This window comes from Pinus tabuliformis, chromosome 9 (genome assembly GCF_031772625.1).
Source record: "Pinus tabuliformis cultivar Carrire ecotype Pingquan chromosome 9, CPIR1, whole genome shotgun sequence".
Lineage (NCBI taxonomy): Eukaryota > Viridiplantae > Streptophyta > Pinopsida > Pinales > Pinaceae > Pinus > Pinus tabuliformis.
The window spans coordinates 820,970,234-820,998,005 of NC_142307.1; the positions used below are offsets into that span (position 1 = coordinate 820,970,234).

The following is a 27,772-nucleotide window of genomic DNA, read 5'->3' on the forward strand; positions in this document are numbered from 1 at the left end:
GAATCTCTAAGACTGGTGTAGTGAAATGCTTAAATCACAACGACAACAAGGTTGATAATAGGTTGATGGCCAAAGGCCGGATCAGACGTAGCTCTGATACCAATGTAACGACCAGAAGTCGTATACGCAGCAGAAATATTTAAAATACTTCGTAGACAAATACATTCATCGTAGGACAGTAAGCGTAAATTGTATATTATATAAAGAATTAATGTAGGATGAGTACAATTGGGAATGAGGGTATTGTATATATAGCCAAGTAAGTACCCTTTCACGAACAGGCATGTCTCTAAGACATGCCTTTTCATTATTAACTAACTAACCATTAGTTAATTTACTTATTATTTATTATTATATTTGTATTATTATGATTATTATTTATTATCTATTTTTACATAATTTATGTTCATAACAGTGACCCCATCACAAGGGTACTCCAAGAACTTGTTTTGTATTAGGGCAAGCATAGTTGGTTTTAGGGCCCAAATTAAGTTTTTACCATCTGACTGGTGCACCTTGGAGAGGAGTGAAGCAAGTTCTAGTTTGAGAAGGGCTTTCACCGTGACCCTCATGTGTTTTAAATTTGTCCCAGGTTTAAAGATTTTGTGTCCCAACGCATGTTCTTATGGTTGTTCTTGCTGTAGCATAGTGAGTATTCCCTTGGAAAATGATTTGTTAATGGTTGTTGCTAGTTTATTGATGGAATTTATTAAGGTTTGATCCATGTTTTAGTCCAATGATATCAAGTACATCAAGTTGACTTCATACAAGACCTTAACACAATAATGACCAGACCTTGGGGGCATATAACTCAACAACTATACTCTTCCCTTGACCATATAAGACACAAATTTACCCTACTTAGCCAACATACCTTTCTACCAGCAAACTCAATACAAAAACAATAATGAACTTTTGTTTCAAGACTCTATCCTCTCCACACTAGATTGATGGCATTAAGACTGATAGCAATGATTTGACTCCACACACAAGGGACAACAATATACAACCAAGTACTCTGACCCTGAACTCAACTCAGCCACAAACACACTGTGATTATCAGCATGATATAAACTTCATCAATTCCCTCTTAGTCAGACCCTCAAGTGCAACTCACCCAAACACCCCAACAACTATTTTTCCTTTTCATAACAGAGTATACCTGGCAGCTACATACAATGCTAGCAAGGCGACAATAAACTGGCAAACCTCAAAATCCCAAGCAGCTTACAATAGTTCACATAATAGTAGTTTTCATCTCAAACATATGCAACACCTTTCTGCTCAACCAAATACCACAGTTTCCACCAATCTTTGTTCTCAAAACTAGCTTCTACATCAGGGTTTCTCATTCAGCAATATTTAGCAACAAGACAAGTACAACACTAGTTAATAGTAGAAAAATAGAAATACATGAAAGTTATAGCAAGGAAATACACCATCAAACAGTACTACTCTGCTTCGGATTTTAAGGGAGGTTCCTACTATAGGTGACAACCTTTAATCGATATGCAAAGAAACTTCAAGGGTTTTAAAACATAAGAATTTAGTCATGGTTCCATCGTTCTATACACAAATTTGCAACGGGATCCATAGTCAAAGAAAGTCTCAGACCCATTACTTGCATTGTATGGAAATTCTTCAAAGGAAATTTATAGACTTGAGATAGCACTTGGTGAAATTGCCCTGGATTGTTGTAGCAGATCGGACTTCTTGCTCAAGGTTTGGAAAATAAAATTTGTCCAAAGACTGGTTGTTAACTAATGTATAACAACAGGGAAGCCGCATGTGCAGGTCTCTGTGCTCTGAATCATTCAGTGACTCGGATTTTCAATAATATACTCTGGTTGTGTGTGCCCATCAACTCACGGTATCTCACTAGTGTGTGAAAATGCCCAAGACTTGGTGCTCTACAGGTCCAGACTAATTGTATATCTGCACGATTGTTCGTTACTTGTGGCTCGACACCCCTTATCACCACGAAAGTTGTGTATCAGCCAACAATACGTAGAGTGATTGGTGTGTATCAACTGGCTTGATGTTAGTGTGACAATTAGTTCAGAGAATGCGATTCGGCTCCTATTATGCACAGTGATTCGTCTTTGATAAAGCAACTACCATAGCAACAAGATTCAGAAATCCTCCTGACACATTCACGAGTAAGCCACGTCCGCAAACTTTGACTCTACCAGTTGTCGCAATTACACTTCGATGCGCAGATCATGCATGTTGTTCACTTTAGCTGGGTCGGTCACTATGACGCGAAAAGTCGGTCGGCCCTCGGCATGCAATCTAGGATCCGTAGGTCATGTCACTACGCAAAGTTTCTAACCCCGATCCGATTGACTTCCATTAATTCATGTGGACATGATCAGAGATTCGATTCACAGCTTTCAAGCGAATTGTTCAACCATAACAAAACTAGTCCGACCAAGAAGATGCTCAGACCAAATCAACAATGATTAGAAATGTTGTGTTGTTTATAATTTCCCACGTTCTTGGCTTTGCCCACGTTACTGATAAGAACTCACGTTTTGTTGCAGATATACCAGATCATGTTCTTAGCAGCTCATCGCATTACTCTTCAACGTTCTAGCACGCTCACAAGCAATTTTTCCACTTCTTAAAAGATGTGTTCACGATCCTTTTAGATCAATGACTCTTTGCCTTGAAACAAAACTTTGCCTGGTGTAAAGAGCACAAGAATGTGCCTCAGTAAATCTACCTCCAAACAAAGAGAATAACCCTCCGCCTCTGGATTAATCAATGCACTTTGGCTTTGATGGGACAATAACTTCGTTATCTCAGTCTTCGGCACCTGGGAAACAACTATAAGATCACCCCAATAATCACCTTTGCTCAGAAATTCAATTTTCTAATCAACGGTTTCTCTATTATTTGCAAACAGTAAACACGGTCCTTTTCTCTGTTAGGCACGTTAAAAACCCTCGAACTTGGCTTTTCAAAATTCAACTTGAAATTGATCTACCAATTGAACCCTCAGGCTAGCAGGATGCACAGCTCTGATACCACTATAATGTCCCAAACGGGATATTTGCTAATTTTTGCATAAATCTATCTTAACCAAAATTTCTCCACAAAAATTACCATTTACTTAACAAAGGATTGCCATGTAAAATATAACAAATATGATGCATGCAATTCTATAATATAATGCGCAGAAATCTCAGCTTTTATTATAATAAGAAACTGGGGTTTACATGTTGATACAACAAAATAGCTAAGATGGAAAATTGGCCTCAAGAATCTGCTCCAAAACTGAGCTAGCCCTCCAAAACTGAACTGAAATGTCACTGCATAGCTCTCCTGTGAATTCTGTATGAATTCACCAGAGGGAGATTGTTGCTGGCCCAATCTCACTGAATCACCCGAGGGTTTCTGTCTTGGGGCTACCAATGAAGTAGAGAACCAAGTTCTCAACCTCTCATACAAGAAGTAATATCAAATCCAAGATGTCCTCTAATGGTCTCCTCCTCCTCTTTTTATAGATCTGATGGACCCCTCTAGAAGCTCTTATTTTATTATTATTTTAATCATTGAGCACATTTCTCTTAATTAAAATATTCTTTTTAATGTGGGAAAATGGTAAATTGGCCACCATGCCTCCTCAGGCCACTGAAAATCACTTCTAACTATCCCATCCTGTAGATTTTCTCGTTTTGGTTCCAACGAGCTATTACACTAAGGTGTTCTACCCAGTAATTCTCCCGAAATGCCACCTTAAGCATAACTAATTGAGTCAGGCCCATTAATAACTCTGCTTTTTTTTAATTTGTCGGAATGCAACGAAACAAAAGGAAAATTGTGCAGATGATGGAATATACCAATCGAATGCCATCAGACCTCATAAAAACTCCTCAAAACCCCTCCAAAGTCCAAACACACTTGGGCCCGCTAATGACGCCAACTTGCATCTGTGACCTGTCTGCCCCCAACTCTGAAAGTCCATCCTAACCATGCCATAAGGGACACCAGAAAAAGAAACATCAAACAACTTCAAACAAACTAGCCTTCCAGTAGCAGCAGCTTATCCTTCAACCTTCTTTTTCGGACCTACAATTTCTTGACTACAATTCGACCTAATTGCAGAAACCCTAGGTCATACACGAGAGAAAGAACATGGAGAAATCATCCTCCTTTCTTCTTCTCTTGGAGAGATACTTCTTCAATAATTCGGCCTTTTGTGCGGATGATGGAATATACCAATCGAATGCCATCGGACCTCATAAAAACTCCTCAAAAACCCTCCAAAGTCCAAACCAATGTTGCTTGGGAGCGGGAGGGAGCGGGAGCGGGAGCGAAAACGGGAGTAGGAGTGACCATTTTCAGAAGCTCTCGATTTGGGAGCGAATTCGGGAGCAATTTTTTAAAAAATATATATATATATATATTTTTTATATTTTTTAATTTTTGATACATATCTGTCAACAAAAACATGTAGAATGATGAATTAGACATAAAAAACATAAAAAAACATAGATTGATCATTGAACCATATCACATCAATCATCTAGAAATTATAATCATCATCAACCATGTCTACAAGTTAGTAAAATACATATTACAACTGCAACATATTGAGTCTCGTGAATCATGATTCATCAAATTCAATCTTAAAGTTTTAACTTCAAGCTTTCAAAATTGAAAATTCAATAACATTTATCATCATTGATCACCAAAGTTGTACTTGCAAGCTAAGTTTAACCATTACAAGAAGTAATATCTTAGATATTTCTAAGTCCTAACTTCTAACTGTTAACATGAAATGAAATGTTATAAATTTATAAAATGAAACATGAATAATGAAATGAAATGAAACAACTTTAGTCTTTCACGAAGCATCATATTCATAATTCACAATCATTACCAATGAGTTATAATTGCCAAGGCCCAACTTCAAACTTCAAATTTTCATTGTCACAGTGATATATTGTTTACAAAAAATATCATTATGATATGAAAGAGTCAAGAGTCAAGGACTCAAAACTCAACAGTTATGAAAACTAAAGTCTAATAGAAACTAAAAAAGACAAGTAAACTGTAAATCTACATGTGGCCCTTGCCACGAGAGTCTCCAGGAGTATAAGCAGGTCGTGGTGGTCTTCTAGGAGTCTCCTGCACAGACCAACGACCAGAACTAGAACCTCCAGGTGAGGGTGTAGATGGAGGTGGCGACAGCAAAGGAACAAGACTCAAACCTCAAGCACTGCTACTGGATGGTGGAGGTGGAGGTGGCATGGCTGCTGCAGCTGCTTCATCTTCATCCCTTACAAGTTCCTCTTCCAGTTCTTCAAGATGTACAATGCCATCCTCCAAATTGTCATCCTCTGGGTGATTGTCCCAAATTTTATATGTGGGATCCTCATAAGCCCGATCACAGTAATGACTCAACAACCTCAAGTTGTAGTGCACATAAACCAAGCTTTCTGCTCGGTTTTTATTGAGTCTGTTTCTTTTCACGTTATGTATGTAGTTGTAGGTGCTCCAACACCTCTCTGCAGAAGAAGTACTTACAACTTGTGAAAGAACTTTTTTTGCCAATTTTTGCAAAAGTCCCTGGCCGCCATATGTTTCCCACCATGTGAGAGTAGCAAATCTATCTATGTCGTCCATTGCATGGAAGTTACCATACAAACCAGTGCCACTGAAGTATTTGCCTATTTCAAGGCGCACAGTTGCACATTCCTCCCTGTCAGGTATCAACTTTTCTAATGCTTGCAAATATCCACTAGTTACCTCTGGATCTAATGGGGTTTGGTCCTAATCCCACCCCCTGGTGCAGGTTGGCCCAACCAAGATGTAGAGTAGTATTTTGGCATAATGATATACGCCAAGCAATGTAGTGGAAGATTAAGTTTATTCCACCGTTCACACACACAATCGTGAATCAGTTTGTACAAGTCGGGATCTCTGTTATGAACAATATCTTTTATTTGCCCCAACATGGTATCCATCTGCTCATACACCTCGCCAATCACTGGTTTGTCTGTATCTGCAAACCAAATCATGTGATAAATGGGCTTGGTGAAATCCAATACTTGCCTCACACTTGTCCAAAACTGACCATCAAGAGCGGCCTCCTCCACCAGTTCAAAACCTCGCCTGTCAGCTGCATTTGTAGCCCTTTCCTTTAATACCTGCCAATGTGGACTTGATACCATGCTAGCCAATGACTCTCTTACCTTCAAAAGGCTCCTGAAGGTGAGGTAATAGCTACCAAATCTGGTCTTCGCAATCTTCAACAACTCCAATCTCGAGTGACTGCGGAAAAGGCCATGGGTATTGCTATGATTTGTAATAACTTTTATCATTTGTTTGCCTTTCTTGTACAAATCAACAATCCATTTGTATTGTGCATTTTTGTTCTTGACAACATCATGCATCAGAAGGTTCAATGTGTGAACCAAACATCCAGACCAAAATATGTTGGGGTATTTATCCTCAATAATTGCTCCCGCTGCCTTACAATTAGGAGCATTATCAGTGATGACTTGGATGACATTATATGGCCCAATACGGTCAACTGTTTCAAGTAATGCTTCTGCAATGTTGATGGCGGTCCTGAACTTTTCTGAGTAATCATGTGCAGTTAGAAAGATGGGACCACTAACAGACACAACAACAACACTTATCAATGGCTTGCCTTTTACATTTGTCCATCCATCAGATACAATGGACACCCCATGGTCAGTCCAAGAACTTGTCATTCTATTCAAAGAATGTGATATTTTTGCTTTTTCATGATCAAGGCCAACGGTTCTTGCCTTGTCATACCCAGGGCTCTTGTATCCTTTAGGGGCATCATTTATGGCAAAAACCATTTCGTGCTAATAAGGTGAGCGAAGAACATTGAATGGTATCCCACATGCATAGAGAAACTTGTAAACCTTTGAATCCACATCATTCCTACACCCCTCATCAAGGAAATCTGATATGGTTCTACGCCTTAAAGCTGATGACCCTGTGCCTCCATATCCACTGCCTTGGGAGGATTCTGAAGGAGTTCTTTGTGATTGTGAGCTTGGTTCAAAGAAACCCCTTGATTTTTTTGATTTGTATTGGGCTTCCTCCTCTTCCCTTATGTATTTGGCTCTATTTGCTGCTGACACCGCTGGACAAGTTTTGATTCCTATTTGTTTGTCTCCATCCCATGGCCTTTTCCCGCAAAGGTGTCTTCTAGCACGGGTGTATGAACCTGTCTAATCATTGTTGCAATGGGGGCAATGAAATTTAGTGGTTCCACCCCCTCTCCCTGTTTCAACCCTGTTAACATATTTCCACAATGGGGTTTGGTCTTGTTTAGTTTTTTTAGGGTCATGTTCACCCTCCTCCAGCTCCTCCTCACCGGGGTTTTCATCAATTCGACTTTCTCCAGCTTCTTCATCCCCCTCTTTAGTTTGGCCCCTCCGTTTCCTACTCTCCGGCACCATAATAACCATAAAAGGGACCAAGAAGAGGAAAATGCCAAGAAATATAGACAGGTCCATGGTGTTTGATATTTGTAGGCTTTTGAATCTGCAAATTAATTTAATTTATTTAGATTAATAAATTTAATTTATTAATTTAATTTAGATTCATGATTTTTAAACTAAATAAATTAAATTAGACTAACTAAATTACTACCTAACTAAATTAAACTAACTAAACTAACTAAATTACTAAGTTACTTACCTCTTTGCAGGCTTGCTCCTTGCTCCTCGCTTCTCCTCACTCCTTTGCTCTTGCTCTCCAGCTCTTCTCGACTCATTCAAGTGATAATGAAATGTTTTTTGGCCCATTGGGCTTTTAAAACAAAAAAAAAATTAAAAAAATTGATAATTTTTTGGAGTCCGCAGATTTTTTTTCCGCCAGAACACTCCTGACGCCGCCCGATTTGCTCCCAAAGCGATTTTTTAAAGGTCGGGAGCGATCACTCCCCGTTTGCTCCCGGGTTCTAAATTTCGCTCCGGGAGCGACGCTCCCAACAACGCTCCCAAAATTGGCAGGGAGCGAAATTTTTTTTGTCGGGAGCGATTTCGGAAGCGCGTTCCCGACCCGCTCCCGCCCGGAGCGCGGATTGGGAGCGGGTTCAAAGGGGGAGGGGGGCACTCCCCCGCAACTCTGGTCCAAACACACCTGGGCCTGCTAATGACGCCAACTTGCACCTGTGACCTGTCTGCCCCCAACTCTGAAAGTCCATCCTAACCATGCAATAAGGGACACCAGAAAAAGGAACATCAAAACACTTGGAATATCAAGATGTCCATTGAGGATACAAGTATATATAATATGTATGAATAAGAATATGATGAAGAATATGATTTGGTTACAACTGAGGGTCCCATATATATTTCTAGGTGGGTACCCCTTCATGAACAGTCATGTCGTTTGAGACATGCCTCCTCAATATACTAATCATTGTTAACTATTAATTATTTATATTCATAACAGAAGCAAGGCTCTAACAATGATGTGTACTAAGTAGCTCAAGACAGCAGCAAATCAATACAAAGAATTGAGGATTTGCAACTAGAAATTCGGATAATTTAAAAGTTCTTAAATCTACTATAGCAATGCCTTATCATATGTAAATATTGTGTGTGATCGTAATACATAGTTATATGCAAAACTTCACCTCAATTAAATCAGGATTGCTTAAACAAATAGACCTGTGTGAATGGAAAGTTAAATAATAAGGAATATCCTGATTAATACCTTTTGGAGGCATGACTTTCAAACACAGGCATGCACAATTTTCACACCTAAACAAATTTATAATTGTCACCAATCCCCCCACATTCCAAAATTTCTTTAAGTCAACAGTACGAAAAAAATTGGTTACTATTGCTTGAGTATCAACATACTTACTTGAGAAGCAGCATTTTTTAGTACAGACAGCACATGTGACCGCACCATACCCAAGGCCCGTGACTGTTTAAAAGACAATGGGTTATGAACCACAGCCTATACTAATCAAAGAAAAGTTCAAAGGCCCATACCAACTAAAGATGAATTACAGAAAATAATGCTAGCATGTAAATCTGTCTCTCTTCATTCAAATTGGATTCAATACAAAGGTACAGGACATAACTACCTGAAGTTGTCGAAACTTCACAAGGTAAACACCAGAATCTGCATACTGTGGATTGTTTGCAACATATCTTCCATCATACAGCAAACATCAAACAAAATATTCACAGTAATTGTGTGAGCAAACTTCAAGCTAGTCTCATACAAGTTATAGATGAATAGGAAATCAGAGACACAAACCTTATGAGGTAAAGACATGAAATTACAAAGTTCTTTCTGCATTAGAAAAAGGCTACATGCAAATGTGAACCTCCACTTTCCATAATTTTTAATAAGATGATATTTTCCAAACTAACAACTTCATATAAAAGCAGAGAGAAGAAGAATTGCTAACACTATAAATATAGTTACTTACGAAATACATTCATCAAGCCGCTTCAGCAAAGGAAGAAAATGTGCACTTCCAACACTCATATTTGACGCATAAAATTGTGTTGCAATCTGCATAAAAAGCAAAAACGCATGAAATTTATGGTCCCAAGAATATGCATCCAGTTTAATCAGGAATAATTTCATAAATTATGTATTGCATATTGAAAAACACTCTGCATGCCAACCTATGTATTAAGACAGAAAAACACAACATGAAGAGAAAAACTGATTGACTAAGAATAAAGTTGACTGTGTGCGCGTGAATAAAGTTGAAATGAAATATTTTATAATGCATAAATGTCAAGGTATAGCTCAACAGTGTTACATAATTTTTTCGCCTTCTAATCTGAACTACATTTACTTAATACAAAATGGTTTCACCAAGTTATCAGGAATTGTGATTGTTGAGATTCACAAATGAAAGTAGGGAATTGAATGGAACCAAAAACAAAGCCAAATTCTGAAGTAACTCAATCACAAGTGTGCTACTAGTAAAATCTTCTAAAAGAAGTAATGGGAAATATCAAATATAGCTGGACTGTGGGTAAGAACCTTATCAAAAATAGCCTCTCTATAATCAACCACCCTATGAGCAGTGGAGTCATAAAGAAGGTGTCCCTAGAAGGTTTCACTGTAGCCCACCAGTGTAGCAAGAATTTGAAAAAAAATACATATATGTTTCCCCTTTCATTAGGATCATGGCCCATGCACTATATCCAAAGTTTCTAACATAATAGATAGAACACTTGCAACCATACCGATTTGCATAAGGATTCATACTAGTGAGCACAAGTGGGTTTCCTATTGATGGAATGGGTTGCAGAAACAACTGCCTCTCCCCACAGTTAAAGCTTCAATTACTTCAAGTGAAGCATGCAATGAGCCATCTCCATAATGGGTCTATTCCTCCAGTCCACTATTCAATTTCACTATGGTGGAAGGACTCGGGAGTGGTTCACTGCCAAGACATGCCCTTAGATCCTAAAAATCATTGGAAAGTATTGCTAATATATTCACCCTTACAGTTGCCATTAATCCCGAGATACTTTATCTCGCTGTTGCTTTGATTTTCCACAAGATTTGAATTCCCAAAACTTTCCAGACACCACATACTTGGATTTAAGGGTGTATGGCCAAAGAAAACAAGAAAATCCATCAATAAAAGTGGGGAAGTAGTTACGTTCCCCAATAGAACGCGTAAACATAGGTCCATAAATATCACTATTGTAACATACCAATACTCTGTGTGCTCTATTGAGGATATGGGGTGCTTCTTGAACCACCAAATTTCATAATTGGTTACCCTAATACCTTTACCCACAGACCTACAAATAATTAATTAGCACATGCACACAAACAATACAGGCCTGTGCAAGAATAATTAATCATTCAATCACAATCATACCATAATTTATAATTGCAAGATTACACATGCAAACAGGATTGGAAAGTAAGAAAATCCATGTCATAAACAACATTAGTTTAGCACAATTCATAGGTAAAAATCATGAATGCTTATCTTTCTGGAAATTGCGCACCAACTGGCTGCAAGAACAAGACGTTCCAGCCAACCATAGGCTCTCTACTGCACTTTCTCTACAATAGAGGCCACCCTTGAGCTAAGGCTATTAGTCCACAAAGGAAAACTACCTCTAAGTCAATTCCCAAGTTAAACACAATCAATATTGGATCTACAACAATCCCAATTCAGAGCACTATTTTTGCATCAGCCTACACAACCCAAGGAATGGGATCCCATTCTTCGTTAAACAGTGCCTTGATCTATCTGACTCCCCTCCAAGGCTCCATGGACGCTTTTCTTTCTAGAAATTGTCCACCAACTGGTCATGGAATTAAGACACTCCACCCAACCATAGGCTCTCTACTGGACTTTATCTCTCTGCAACAAGGGCCTCCCTTGAGCTGAGCATATGGGTCCACTAGGATGAACTACCTATGGCTAACTCTATCTTTTCACACAACCCAATTCCCAGGTTGAACACAATCAATTTTCACTATACAACAATCTCAACCCAGATCCCTCTTTCCCCATCAGCCTATGTAACCCAAGAAATGGGATCCCCTTCTCTGCTAAATAGTCCCTAAGGCTATCCGACTTCCTTGTAGACTCCAACACATGCTATCCAGGAAGTCAAATTAATGAAATTCTAAGGATTATAATTCATATTACAATTCCTCAAGGATTACAATTACCATAACATACAATCCCAATTCCATTATTATTCATGATTGCAGCGCATAAATCAATTGCAGTCATCACCTGGCAACCATGCTCAAATTCCTCAGATTTATCAACAAAATGGCACAAGGCACAACGTAAATTTGCATGGCATGAAGTAGTCATGTATCCCTATGGAGAACCCACATACCCCCTTTCAAGCAATTAATCCCAAGGATTGACCAAGGTTAAGGACTTTGGATCATCCATATAATAATAGTATTCTTCATTTACCCACCTTGAGCCACCTAAGCCCCCTTTCATTCCCCTCTTCTTGAGACCTAGCCTCCCATTCTTTATTTTTCCTCTTATATAGCCTATGATGTATTTAATTATAGTTCAGTGTACAATTTACATAATACAATTGCCCGGTTTTTAAACATCCATAATATAAATACATAATGTTAAATTAGGGGTCAAAATTAGGGTATTACAATGCCCTTCCCTTAGATTTTACTCTGTCCTTGGTGCACATCATCATTATATACAGTAAAAAGAAGTTTTACATCCAAAATTTTCAAAATAAATGTAGATATGACTTCCGCATAGAGTCATCCAACTCCCACCTTACTTCTTCATTCTTCAGCTACATCTGCAATGTCATCCTCTACTTTGTAAATTTGCATTGTCATTGGCTATCTTGTATACAATGCATCTGCATTGTCTTTTCATTCCCCCAAGTAACCTCACAAGACTCAACATATCAGTGTGTACCTATCCTATGTCAATCATCAAGAGAAACATTGTTATAGCTATTTTTATGCAACAATTAACCCATTTACAGGAATCTTTGCTTTCACAATCTAATCATGTATATTCATAACACAAAGTAAGTAAGTAATCCTAACCCAATACTTACCTGTAGGTATATTCTTTGCTTTACAAAGTTTCCATAGGCAAGAGCTCAACACATTCTCCTTCTGGACACATCCTCCCTGATTTCAACCATCATGTAACATGAATCTCTCATAATAGATTCATTTAAGTTGTATTTTCTTCCCACACTCACACTTCCAAGCTCAGCCATCCCCTTCTCTGCCAAATCGTCCCTCAACTAATCCATCTAGCCAAGGTTTTCACATGCAAGAAGAGCATCAACTTACTACTAGGTATCCACTAGCAACCTATAATTAATTAATAACTACTTCCAATCACAGAGTTCCAGTGTCATCACAATGGCCTTCTTCCCGAGCTTTCCATCTTTCAGCAATCATCTGTTTCCCTAACTCTATTCTCCTAAAAGAGTTCATGTAGTCCACCCAAATATGACTATTGTAATATCCCAAACAGGATATTTGGCTAATTTTGCAGAAATCTAACTCACCCATAATTTTTCCATAAAATTACCATTCATTCAACAGGAAATTGCCATGTAAAATATAATTGTTAAAATACGGCAATATAACAAGGTGCACAGGAACAATCTTAGATAAACTGGGGTTACATGCATATAAAACCAAAATAGCTGAGATGAAAAGCTGGCCTCCAAGATAATCTACTGCATAGCACCAACCCTCCAAACTGACATGAACTGCACGACTAAGCTCTCCTATGAATTCTAGATGAATTCACCAAGGGAAAGTGGGTACTCACCCAACCTCACTGAATCACCTGAGGGTTTCCGTCCTGGGGCTACAAATGAAGTAGAGAATCAGGTTTTCAAACCTCTCATACAAGAAGAAGATCAAATCCAAGATGTCCCCTAATGGCCTCCTTCTCCTCTTTTATAAATCAGATGAACCCCTCTAGAACCTCCTATTTTATTATTATTTAATCATTGAGCACTTTTCCCTCTTTTACTTCAATTAAAATTTTCTTTTTAATGTGGGAAAAGGGTAAATTGGCCATCATGCCTCCTCAGTCACTGAAAATCACTTCTAACCATCCCATCATGTAGATCCTCTCATTCTGTTTCCAACGAGCTATTACACTAAGGTGTTCTACCAAATATTCCTCCCGAAATGCCACCTTAAGCATAATTAATTGAGTCAGGCCCATTTATAATTCTATTTTTTGAAAGTTGTCGGAATGCAACGGAACAAAACGAAAATTGTGTGGATGATGGAATATACCAAGTGAATGCCATCGGACCTCATAAAAGCTCCTCAAAACCCCTCCAAAAGCCCTTGGGCCCACTAAGGACACCAACTTACACCTGTGACTTGTTTGCCCCCAACTCTAAAAGTCCATCCTAACCATGCCATAGGGAACACCAGAAAAAGGAACATCACAAATCCTCCCGCCCCAAGATTGCTTGCCCTCAAGCAATCCAAACCTATGGACCAGTCTAGTGGCCCAATGTAACTGAGGCCCAATGTCTGGATCCTATACAAACCACTGGGTGATGGTATGCCTTTGTGTAAACCCACCATGAATGGACAACTCAATGCCCAGATCCCAAACCAATCTCTGACTAAACCCATCATCAACCAATCCTCCTAGATCCCAATGCTACCAAGAACAAATATCAATGATCCATGGCTCCTGTTGTGTTATAACTCCAAGGATGAGTGTTGCTCCATCCACCACGTACCAACTCATCAGCTCTCTCCAATCCAACCCTTGGCATAGACCAAGGTAAATCTCACCATGTTGATGTTGTGTTGAAATACTGAGTAGCCAGCGTACATCATGTTGCCAACTGGAGCATGTAGTATCCCTCACATCTAAGGACTCCTGCAGTACAATGCTCTTGACTAAAAATGATACTCCATCAATAGGGTGCCAACTCATGATCTCTCACCAATCCAATGCATGGACACCTGTGTAAGCAACAAGTCTACTATGCTGATATGGGTCCCTGCTCAACTCAGGATGCTCTGTCTGGTCAATCAACAAGATATGTCTAAGTAAACCTTCTCCTCTCTCTATAATAGGCAAAAGTGGGCAAGATGTGCTACAAGCCTGTCTATGTACTCCTAGAGAGCTACAGCCTGGAAATATTGTAGCTTCGTTAGCTGCCACTACACCTATTTGCACCTCATCAATGGGTATGCCCAAAGATGGATGCATCACCATCTCCAACAGCTCCTCCCTCCTCTGATCGGAAACTCCACGCTCCTGTCATCTACTAGCCTCCTACAAAACTACTCGATCAGCCTCCAACACCTCCTGAGGACAAGTGTTTGGAAACACTGCCACCTTGCTAGTTGTTTGTACATCTGTATGCTCCTCGTCAATGGTTGACCCCAAAGTTGGTTGCTCATCCTCCTCCATCAAGAGCTCAATAGGAACCTCCAATTGGCTCTCCCCAAAAGGCTCATCATGCATAATGTGCACATCATCCTCCTCAGCTAACTCATGCTCCACCATATGCGGCTCATGTTGAATCATCACTGGTGATTCATCATCCTGAATGCCTCCCATAGGGTCCACTGTCTACTCACCATACACACCGGAATATAAATCTGGCCTGCTATCAACAACTCCACATGACTCATGTTCCTCAGAGGCATCCTCGTATGAACACATGGACTCGTCCAAAGAAGGATTCTCACCCTGAAAGTCAAAAGGAATCTCCTTCTACTCTACCTCTATCATCTCCTGAGTGTCACTCAAGCATGAGTGATCAGGTCCCCAAGGTCCCTTGCAGATGAAGCAAAGTCACTTTCTCCTCAGCTCATTCTTGCTGCATGATCCACCAAAACTGTCTTTTGAATAGCCCAATGTTCTGCTCAACCAACCTTTCGGTTAGTTCATAAGCAACAGGTAAGATCAGTTGTTCTCTCCTCCCAATGGTCAACAACCTAGTCCACGATCTTCTGCAAATGGCATCATGGCCTCCCATACATGAGGACAAAATGGACAGAATGTGTACTATGACTGTGTCAGGATGATGTTTTCTAATGTTGAAGAAGCATTAGAACATCTGCAGGATCATGTCATCACACTCCAAATCAATCATGATGTCATAATATCTAACCAGGGCCATGCCTTCTAGAATCTCAAGCTTCTTCCCAAATGTAGGACCCTCACTGTTATCCAAATCCTGAAAGGTCTCTACTATCGGTCTGAAGACTCTCTTCAGTATGTCATCATTGTAAGGAGGTATAGGTGCAGTTAGCATCATGATACTACTGAGACAGGAGGCAACTGGAAGTGTGACCCCTTCACAAGGGTACTTCAAGAACTTGTTTTGTGTTAGGGCAAGCATAGCCGGTTTTAGGGCCCAAATAAGTTTCTTCCCCTCTAACAGGTGTACTTTGGAAAGGAGTGCATCCAGTTCATCTAGTTTGAAAAGAGATTTCACTGTGACCCTCATGTATTTGAAATTTGTCCCAAGTGCAAAGGTCCTAGGTCACATCTCATGTTCATTTTCTAGATGCTCTTGTTGTAGCATACAAAGTATCTCCCTGGAAAAGGTTCTGTTGATTGTTGTTGCTAGTTTATTAAGGGAGTTTATGAAGTTTTGATCCATGTTTAGCCTAGTTTCTTCCCTTCTATCATTGATCTAAAGGTGTTATTGAAACCAACTCAACTCTCTAAACAAACTTCTATAGGTAAGGAAAGTGAAGCATCAAAACTGATAGCTTGTTGACTTAAACGTAAAAATACACAAGAGGTATTTTAATAATAATTTATTAATATATAAAAATGTATAAGTGATGAATGTTACAATGAGGACCCGCATATATATACACCTAAGGAGGTGTCCTTTCGTGAAAAAAGACATGCCTTTTCACTTAACTTAATGACTATTTAAAATAATCAATATTTGATTATTTAATATTTACATTTATTTTATTTAATTACTTGTTATGAATTATATTCATAACATATTTTTTTTATTTTACTTTTTTAATAATTCTAAATTTTATTTTTATTTTTTTTAATAATTCTAATTTTTTTCTAATAATTCTAAATATATATATATATATATATATATAACTCTAAATTTTTTTAACATTTTTTTTAAATAATATATATATATATAATTATTATTATTATTATTATTATTTATTTTTTAAATAATAATGTAATTAATTAAAATGTATTAATTAATTAAATTATAATTATAATGTATATATGTTATATAATTATATGATATATAAATAACTATAACGTTTATATAACATATATAGATATGAACTAAAAACAAAACGTACCGACGGCAGATTCACGCTGGCCAACCGAACCAAATGACACGACATGCGGCTTTAATGCTGGCGACTAAACGACACGGCGTATGGATTTACACGCTGGCTCGAAGATGAAATTGCGGACGAGCAGCAGAATGGTGAATATCGTTGTGTTCGGTGTTGCCACAGCACAGGTTTACATGCAGGTATGGCAGGCAGCGGATGGTGTGTATGTGGACAAGTCGAAGTTTCCAAGGATACTCTGCCATTGTTGAAGTTTTCAGAATCGGTGTACTCATCGTCCAAAGGGTTTTGAAGGATGATTTCGTTCAACAAACTTCCTTTTTGAATCGGTGATCTATTGTCCGCATTCAGTGACCTGTTGTCTGCCATTATAATGCAATGGGGTCTGAGAAAATACTTGTAACAGATCTGAAGGCTGTCGCTCTAAAACGTGTTGCTAGATTTTCTTTCCTCATAAGACTGATGAAGATCAAATTTGGCAATAGGTGTCATACTCTCAGATCGCTCAAGCCTAACATCCATATTTGCAACGCTCAATGATTTTGCTAGATGTGACTTTTGGTCTGGTAGTGACACCACAACATCTAATGGAGAGGAACTTGTCAGTGCATTACACATACTAGAAGACTCAAGTTGTGAGGCAGCAATAGAAGCAGAACCCAAACCAGCTGTGGAGGTACTAGCAAAATGTTTTGCAGGAGAAGCTGAGGGCTTTATATCAACATAACCCATATTGAACTCCCCCTCTGAAATCCATGCACTCTTTCGAGCAGCTAGGGCTGCAGCAACACCTGTTGCTAGAACTTTGAGATCCTCTGTTAGCAATATTAATATTTAATTTGTTGTAAACTGATAATAAAACATCAGATAATATTCTGAATGTAATATATATATATATATATTGATAAAAATTGAATGATGATTACAAGGCTGAGGCGATGCTTCTTAAATAGGAGTTGACTGGCCATGCCTAATCAAAGAGACATGTCCCTTGGGGACTAATGTCTCTTCATTTAACTAATTATTTGCTAATTAATTGATTATAATTAATAATTTATTTATTTAAATAATACTTCAATATTTTAATATTTTATTTAATTGTTATGATTTTAAGTTCATAACATTGTCTTTCCCTTAAGATGCTTTGTCCTCAAAGCATAGGTAGACCTGGGTGTTGATGCACGAAAGATTCTGATTCCCAACACGAATCTTTCTCTGGTAACCTCTTCCACTTGATGAGGTATTCCTTTATTGTCTTAGATCGTAAAACCTTTTCTCAGGTAGCGAGTATACCCTCAGGTTCAAGGACTATTCTTCCTTCTTCATCGGTCTCTAGTATTTCTGTTTGTGCTGTTTGATTTTGCCCTAATACTTTTTTGAGACTTGATATGTGAAAGGCATTATGGATTCAACAATTGTCCGGTAACTTTAACCCATAAGCTACACTACTTGTCTTTTTGATTATCTAGTATGGTCCATAATATTTAGGTAATAATTTATTATTCCCTTGTTGTTTTAGTGATAGTTGCTTATAAGGTTGGAGTCTAACAAAGACCCAATCTCCCTCCTCGAACTGTCTTTCAGAACGGTGTTGGTCGGCTTGCTGTTTCATTCTATTACGGGCCATGGTTAGATTTTCTTTTAGTAAGTTGATGATTCTTTGACTTTCTCCTAAGTGGTCTTTAACAACTGGTACCCTAGAATCAAGGAGTGCAAAGTCTTTCCACCTGGGTGGTTCGTAACCATATAAGGCTTGGAAGGGTGTCATCTTAGTTGACGTGTGGTATGCGGTATTATACCACCATTTGGCCAGGGGTAGCCACTGTGTCCATCTGTTTTGTTTATCTGTAACGAAACAACGAAGATATGTTTCCAAGCATTTATTTACGACTTCGGTTTGCCCATCCGTTTGGGGGTGATAGGCCGAACTCATATTAAGGGATATTCCTGCTTGATGGCAAAAATCCTTCCAAAATTTCCCTTTAAACCTTACAACTCTATTGTTGACTATGACCATAGGAAACCCGTGTAGTTTGTAAATGTTTTTACAAAACACATCAGCGATTTGTTTGGTTGTGTCATCTTTTTAATAGCCATAAAGTGGGCATATTTAGTGAGCCTGTCGACTACTCCAAATATTTTATCCTTTTTGTCAAAGATGTAGGTAGTCCTTCAATAAAATCCATTGAAATCTCCTCCCACTTCTGATTTGGAATGCGTAGTGGATGTAGCAATCCTGGAGTTGGAACATTTTCACTCTTGTTTTTTTGACAAATATCACATTCTGCAACATATTTTTGAATTTCCTTGCTCATACCCTTCCAGTAGAATGACTGTCGGACATTGTAGTAAGTCTTGTAGAATCCGACATGTCCAGCTGCTGGTGAATTGTGAGACTCCTTTAATGTTTTCAACTTAAATTTGGATGCGGGTGTTGGGTAAATTCTTCCCTTGTACCATAAGATGTCATTTTTCCACTCAAAGTTGGTATATTGACTGATATTGTTAATCATGGAGTCACAATCCTTATCCTTGGCATATTCGGCTCATATTTCATCCAACCACTCCAAAACAACTATCATGGCAACACATGTTGTGTGATCGTCATCTTTAAGTGAGAGTGCATCAACTACGACATTCTCCTTTCCCTTCTTGTGTAATATTTTAAGTTCATAACATCCTCTCTTTTATTAGCCTTGATTTTGGTAACCTTTTTTGCAAGATTAAACCCTGTTTTCTTCGTCACAGGAAAAACACTTGACATTTTTGTTAAAATTATCAAGGCATTATGGATGTCCAAGTACTCATTTGATTCTAAACATTGTATAAGTAAACGTGTAATCCGCCCACTCCACTTCCCATGATGCATAAATTCCAGCAAGGGTGATTCTTCTTGACAAGCCCTGTATGTTGCAAGGTGCTCATCATCCCTGATAGGAGATAGCAGATCAAATGGATTTTCTAAGAAACGAATTATTTTATGATTATATATCCCTGCCATTAAAAGCTTCTCATCATGTCTTAAGGAGCAAGCAACGCTTACATTTCTCACAAGATCCTTACACTTTCCCTGCTTGGGCACAGTAACAGTATGAGGTTTAGGAGGGGTAGTACCATCCGTACTAAATATTGTTACTTGGCACAAATCAACAATGTCTTCTTCTGCATCTTTCTCTTGGTTATGATATTGTTCATCTTCTTGTTTTTCAAGATGTTCTTCATCCACATCAAGATCAGTTGAAACTTCAGAGGTTTCCACCTCTACACTTGGAAATGTGGAAGAATCCCCAATTTCTGAGTATAGCGTACTAGCAGCCCCATCACTTTCAGATACATTAGACACAGATTTGTTTTCAATGTGAAATGCAACAAGAGAAAATGAATTTGCAGATTCAGATGTGACTATTGAATTGGGCTTAGAATAAAGAAGAATTGCAAAGCTGTCCAGATTCTCAAATATGGTAGTGGTTGTGGAATCAGGCAGTGGACTACATACCACATCTTCGCTGTCAGTGATTAGCACCACATCAATTGGACCAGATTCAGGCTCTTTCAATTCCACGTTTTGAATGGAGATAGCCATCGCAAAAATACTCACATCTTCATCATCAACCACTGCATTTACAACCTTAAATTCATTTCCTCCACTTCTTATCTCTTTGTCCGCTTTATCACCATTATCTGGATCATCATCTTGATCTATATCACCCTCATCCATATTATCTTCATCTGGTTGAAGACTAAGAGAAGTATCAAGTTCAAAATCATTTTCAAGAGCTAATCCTTCTAAGAAATTCAGTGCATTATGGTCTTGGTCTGCCTGTGAAACCTTGCTTAGCATATCTTGTTCAAACTTTCCACTATCATGCTTAGATTCTGAAGCTAATATGTGAATTCCATTCTGACCTTTGCATTGGCAACTCATTCGATGGATACCAACAACCTCCCTTTCACCTTTATTCCTATCAGAAACATGGGCTACAAATATGTCAAAATATCTTTTTTGATCAATCTCGACCCTTGGCACAGTAATAATTGAATTGTCTTTGCCCACCATCCTTGTTTTCTCGAAGGTATTTACGTTCTCTACATCTTCAAGAGCCTGTTTTTTCTCAAGAACCATCGATGGCAGTTTTTCATTGTCATCATCTTGGTCAAAATCTTCTCCTGCTTCACCTTGTTCTGTTTCCTCATTGTCACTATCATCTTCCTTATTATTGATTTCCTTTAGACATGTTTTAACTTCTGCACATGATTTTTCTAATCGCTGAAATACTTCTTGAATTTTATTAAACTACTCAACACAATCAAGTCATGAACGTAATGGCACATTGTGCGGCGAATAACGTTCAAAGACTCGCATGACTATATTGTGCGCCATGGCTCTGATACCACTAAAGCATCAAAGTTGATAGCTTGTTGACTTAAACGTAAAAATACACGAGGTATTTTAATAATAATTTATTAATATATAAAAATGTATAAGTGATGAATGTTACAATGAGAACAAGCATATATATACCTAAGCAGGTGTCCTCTCGTGACTGGGCATGTCTTTTTAAAGACATGCCTTTTCACTTAGCTTAATGACTATTTAACATAATCAATATTTGATTATTTAATATTTACATTTATTTTATTTATTTACTTGTTATGAATTATATTCATAACAGAAAGATAACTTTGATCTCAGCTAGAGAAAGTCTAGTTTTCTGAGTCAAACATTTCAAAGATACACTGCTTAGGAGTTTGTTGTTTGATATGCCTTTACAAGTATAGGGGTGCAAATAACACATCAAAGTTTAAACCCAACGCTTAGTCAGCAACTGTAATACATATGCCACTATGCAGAATAAAAGTAACTCATCGTTGTTTATCAATGAAACTCATTTAAATACATTCTGGTATTGCATATACTCGGAAATAACATTCAACATGCACATATTTTTTCTTTCTAACTTTTGTATTGATTAAGATAGCAGCTAGTGAATGGAAAGTGGAACCTGATAACTTTTGAGGTACTGCTTATGTATCATCAGCTTTTGATGACAACCGTTGTAGAATACTTCTTTGGTATATCAGCGCCAATAAGATGGCATCCTATTTCAGTCCTCCTCAACATACCTAGTAACAAATATCAGTTCATTTACAATCATTCCCAGCTGTATCTTTTTGGTGGTATGACCCAGTCTTGAAAGGTTCATGAAAGAATTCCAACGCTCCCCATAATTGCTCTAGCAACTCGTATGACTTGAGACACATGCTTTCAAACAAGCCTGCATCCTCAGTGACTCGATTTCCCATGAGAGCTTCACTCTAGCATAACAAAGAAGACACAACAACTTGGTCCTCAGAAAGGGAACTTGCTCTGGTAATTCTGGAATGATATGTCCTCCTGCGAATCTTAGGGTAGAAAAGCATGCACAGGTGAGGAGTATTCAGCGTCCTTGACTCACTGTTGCAGCAAAATAATAATTTGACCAATATAACACAGTCTCCAAGAATAATGATCCATGCTTATGAGATGACCCACACGTTCAGTTAGTAAGAAAGGGACTTGGTTTTAAGCAAGTCGTAGCCTTCTCCTTCCCAAATCGCACTCAGCTAACAATGATGCTACTCTCGTCCTTCACATCCAAGGATATACATATTACAACCCCTCCAGCAAGCCCGACTTGCAGCATTATACACAACTACATCGCAAAAGTGCTCTCTCTGTCGTAGATCGCTACTTTCATACACAGGCAGTTGTCTATCTCACATCATTATGGGAATTCATCCATTGGAAATAAATATTCCATCAAGACTCGGCACAATTTTGACTTCCATGAAACAAACTGCTACAAACAAGATATTATTGCTATGTGTTTTTCATTAGAGCTGCTACAGGTATCGCACATGACTCATTCGACCTCCGTGGGAATCTGGACCAACTCGTTGCACCTCCATCAACCAATGATCAAAGCATCCTTGATCGCCATCACCGCAGCCTCAGAACGAGTATGTTCGCATCTTAGTGGCCACGATTTGTTGCCGGCGCCTCCATTGTCTCTCCCTTGTCACGCGGCGGTCACCATCACAGTCGCACTCTCAATCTACAACAGGTCAAGTGAAGTATTACAGGGTCAGCCAAATCGAATTTTCCTTCATGCATCAGACTAAACGTGACCCTTCCACAAAATAAACCTCTGGTCAACCAAAGAATAGTCGGCCCTATCATGGCAATAAGGATTCCCACAGAAACTCTGCCTTCATGTCAATTACAAGTTTGACCCGATTTAGCAATGGAAAATTTAACACCGCTTTTCACAATTAATATTCCATGGCTCCATATATATGATTTTGGCTTTCAGCCTTTACAAATAAGGAGTCGACTACAGACTTGGGCAATTTGGTTCCGCGCAGCGACGAAATTAATCGACCGCCAAAAATTAAAAAAACATATAATGTGCCTCCTCTAAGAAATCTTACACAAACTCAGCGACTAAATCGTCGAACAATTATTAGGCTCGCAATGTAAAGACAGTAAACAGATGCAAATACAGTAAAGGGATTTATATCATGAACCTGTAAACAATTTCCTGAAATCTTACAAAATCAACTAATAGAACTGTTGAGGTACCTACCTGTGCCGCTGTGGTTGAAGATGCCTCCAGCTGCGCTGCTACAGTTACCAAAAGATCGAATCCACCTAGCCAACCACGGAACAAAGATTTAGAGGGGAAGAAATTCGAAAGGAGGAGGAACATCATCTACTGAAATCATCCACAGGAAGAGCTTGAGTTGTTCTGAGGTTCTGAGCATGGGGAACAGTCGGCTTCTACTAAGAGGCTTGCTGGATTGAGCAGCAAGGTTCTGCTCAGTTTGGCTGGGTGGATTCAGTCTTTTGGTAACTGTAGCAACGCAGTTGGAGGCATCTTCAACCACAGGGGCACAGGTAGGTACCTCAACAGTTCTGTTAGTTGATTTTGTAAGATTTCAGGAAATTGTTTACAGGTTCATGATATAAATCCCTTTACTGTATTTGCATCTGTTTACCGTCTTTACACGCAACAATAGGATATTGCTTTTGTAGAATGCCAAAACCAATTTGTCGAAAATTTAGCGACTTTCATTTCTTCTGCGGGAATTTGATCTCTAGTTTCTCCAACAAATAAAATTTGGCACCTTCAAAATAAACCCTCAAACAATCTGCAATTAAGACCCTCATGCTAGCAGGAACACCAACTCTAATACCACTGTAATATCCCAAACGGGATATTTGGCTAATTTTGCATAAATCTAACTCACCCATAATTTTTCCATAAAATTACCATTCATTCAACAGAGAATTTCCATGCAAAATATAATCATCAAAATACAGAAAAATAACAAGGTGCATAAGAACAATCTCATCTTTTATTATCATAAATAAATTGGGGTTACATGCATATAAAACCAAAATAGCTAAGATAAAAAGTTGGCCTCCAAGATTATCTACTGCACTACAACCCTCCAAACTGACATGAACTACACGACTAAGCTCTCCTATGAATTCTGGATGAATTTTCAATTCACCAAGGAAAGGTGGGTACTCGCCCAACCTCACTGAATCATCTGAGGGTTTCCTTCTTGCGGCTACAAATGAAATAGAGAACCAGGTTCTCAAACCTCTCATACAAGAAGAAGATCAAATCCAAGATGTCGCCTACTGGCCTCCTCCTCCTTTTTTATAAATCTGATGGACCCCTCTAGAACCTCCTATTTTATTATTATTTCAATCATGGAGCACTTTTCCCTCTTTTATTTCAATTACAATATTCTTTTTAATGTGGGAAAAGGGTAAATTGGCCATCATGCCTCCTCAGGTCACTAAAATCACTTATAACCATCCCATCTTGTAGATCTTCTCGTTTTGATTCCAACGAGTTATTACACTAAGGTGTCCTGCCAAATATTCCTCCCGAAATGCCACTTTAAGCATAATTAATTGAGTCAGGCCCATTAATAACTCTTTTTTTTAAGTTGTCAGAATGCAATTGAATGAAAGGCAAACTGTGTGGATGATGGAATATACCAAGTGAATGCCATCGGACCTCATAAAAACTCCTCAAAACCCGTCCAAAAGCCCTTGGGCCCGTTGATGACGCCAACCTACACCTGTGACTTATCTACCCCCAACTCTGAAAGTCCATCCTAACCATGCCATAGGGAACACCAAAAAAAGGAACATCACAACTACGCTAGCATACCATTCTTTTATTACAACATCACAACTATTGATTTTTCAAGTGCAATAGAAACTAGCACAATATTTCTGAAACTAATAATTACATCTAATGATGTTGATCCTTTAATTTTTCCAGTATAAGCGATTATACTTCAGAAATTCAACCATACAAAAACAATAGAATAGTAGAGATCGTAATGCACAAAGAGAGCACAAGACTTACCCTAAGAAAACCCACTTAGGGGAAAAACCCAGTGACCTTTTCAATAGAGAAATTCTTTTCTTCAACAAGAGACACACATAGACCTTCTAGTCATCAACTAGGTCTCTTGTTTATTGTCTTACTGTGATCTTTACTGCTTTATGGATCTTAATGCTAATGGTTGAAATTTTCATGTATAATTGCTTAATGATTGGAATGTTCTAAAGAAATCAAATTGTATCATTGGACGTAATTATCAGTTTGAAAATTGTTCTAGTCTTGTATGCTACTAGAAAATCAACATGGTATCATAGCTATGTGTGGAAGAGCAGCCCTAAAGATCAAGCGAAGTCAAGTCTAAATTTCATAGAAGAATACCATAGAAGGTTGAACTTCAGTAGGTTAATATCTCAGTATCTGAATCTCAAAAAGCCCTAATCCTAAAGAATTGTTGCAGCCTCGGGTAGACCAAGAAGGCCTCATGTAAAGACCATAAGGAAACGAAAGTGTTCACAAATCACTGCAGAAAATTAATAGTCAATAGAAAGGATATGACTAAAGATCGAAAGTCTGCAAGGGGCCCTAGTCTGAGCTCAGAATGCATTTTTTTCTCTGAAAGAAGGTTGAAACCCTAGCTAAAAGTCAATGTTTTCTTTGATGAGAAAGATGAATTCCTTATCCTGTATACTTGCAGCCTGAGAAGTCTCTATTCATATATTAAAAGGACCGAAGAAGAAGACTTTGTTCATATACTTGTAATAGAAGACCGAAAATCTTTGATTGGTTCTTAAAATCTCAGAAGGATTGATGCATTAGGTTGCAGGCCTTGTAAAAACAAAGTTCTGTTATCTACTTGAATAAGTAATCATGTCTCAAGTCTTTGCAATAAGAAGATTGATTCAATGAAAGTAAAAAGTCTATGATCAGATTGTAGACTGTGAATATTGTGTGTTATATTCAAATAAAGTGGAGAAAATCACTAAGAAGCAAGTTCTGCTCTAAGATCTTACCTACTGTAAAAGACCTCAGCATATACCTCAGACCGCAGAACTGAATCTCAGTAAGTATTGTTAGGACGGTAAGCCTCAGAGATCTATATTAGTAGGTCAAATATCTCAGATCTTGAAGCTTCCTTGACTCAGTTCAATCTACGAAAGATCCAAAGGGATCGAAGTCTTAACATGATTCGAATCATTCCGGATAAGAAGATTCAAAGGATTTGAGTTGATTGAAGATCTACAGTCATGAGATTGCAGACCTACATTGACAAGAAGTATGTGACATCACCTGAAGTATTTGTGTCAAATGAAGCTTAATATTGGTTGAAGTCTTCTTTGAAATCATTGATGTCCTATATGCCTTATCGCCCTAGAACCATTTCCTTGCATCTAAAGCTCGAGTGCTGCTAAAGAATGTCATGACCCTTGCAAGAAAAGCATAGTTGGCATATATATTTGGGGTTCTGTAAGAAGCAGGATATCGACAAATTGCAAAATGCATACTAATGATAAGAAAAAACTTACCTTGATAAAGAAAAAGTTGAGTTCTCTCTCAAGGTCGAAAAGTTTGCTTAAGAAAGATAAGTGATTTATAAGAAATTGATGCATGTAGAACGGAAGGATTTCATATTGAAAAATCTATGTACGTAAAACAGTTGTAAAAGTCTAGGGTTTGAAGCTAGACATTTGCAAACCCTAGAAAGCAAAAAGGATTTATGGTGAATCCAAAGATTATTATTGTTTGATGAATCGAGTTCAGGGTTTTGAATATTTGATAACAAGGGTTAGTAAACCCTAGAAAGCCCAAGTGGCTTGGAGAAGAAAGTCTAGGGTTTATGGGCAAAACCCTAGGATAGAACGTTTCTGTTGAAATAAAAAACCCTAGAAAGGAATGACATCATGATGATGATGTGGATGAAGACGACAAAGTTGTTGATTGATGCAAGAGGATTAAAGATCAAGAGGGACATGATATCTTGCTTGGTTGTGATTGTTCTTCCATGCCCTCCTAGCGAGGATTGCAGGGACATGATGAATGTTGCCAGAGTTGTAGCAACAGATGGAAAGAATGGAAGAACAAAGCAAAGATAGTGACAAGAAGACCTGTGTTGAGCTATGAACAGGGAGCAGATTTGATCTATGCCAAAAAGAAGTCAATTGTGACTTCTAAGATGAAAATAGCTAGAAGTACCAAGCAAAGGATTACTTCAGTAAGAGGGAGAAGAATATGAAGTCAGGAACCTTGTGTATGGTACTCTCGAATTAATGGCTATTTAGAACAATGTTGATCTGTTGTTGAAGATGAGCCCATGATTTTGATGATCTATTTCTGACTGGGGCTGAGGACCTCTTTGTCTAGTGTAAGAGGGAGTTGATTGAAGGATCTTGGTCTAATGCATTACTACCTAGGATTGAAAGTGTGGCATAAGCCTGTTGAAATCTTTGTTGAGATCCTTTAGAAATTTGGCATGATGGACTACGAGTCCATGGACACCTCCATGATAACAAATTTGAAGAAGCTATGAACCTCTAATGATTGGCTCATTGAACTATCTGTAG

The 27,772-nt window shown here is 38.3% G+C and overlaps 1 protein-coding gene across 2 annotated transcripts in view; it reads right to left on the bottom strand.

Annotated features, from left to right (window-relative positions):
- LOC149151312 (sec34-like family protein) overlaps positions 1 to 27,772 on the bottom strand; it is a 300,763-nt gene that overhangs the window by 179,280 nt on the left and 93,711 nt on the right. For both annotated transcript variants that reach the window (XM_089439315.1, XM_089439314.1), the window contains exons 9-11: positions 9,446 to 9,531; positions 9,095 to 9,161; positions 8,869 to 8,931 (exon numbers count right to left, since the gene is read on the bottom strand). In XM_089439315.1, coding sequence (XP_089295441.1) covers positions 8,869 to 8,931; positions 9,095 to 9,161; positions 9,446 to 9,531 — 216 coding nt within the window. The remainder of the gene's footprint in view (positions 1 to 8,868; positions 8,932 to 9,094; positions 9,162 to 9,445; positions 9,532 to 27,772) is intronic.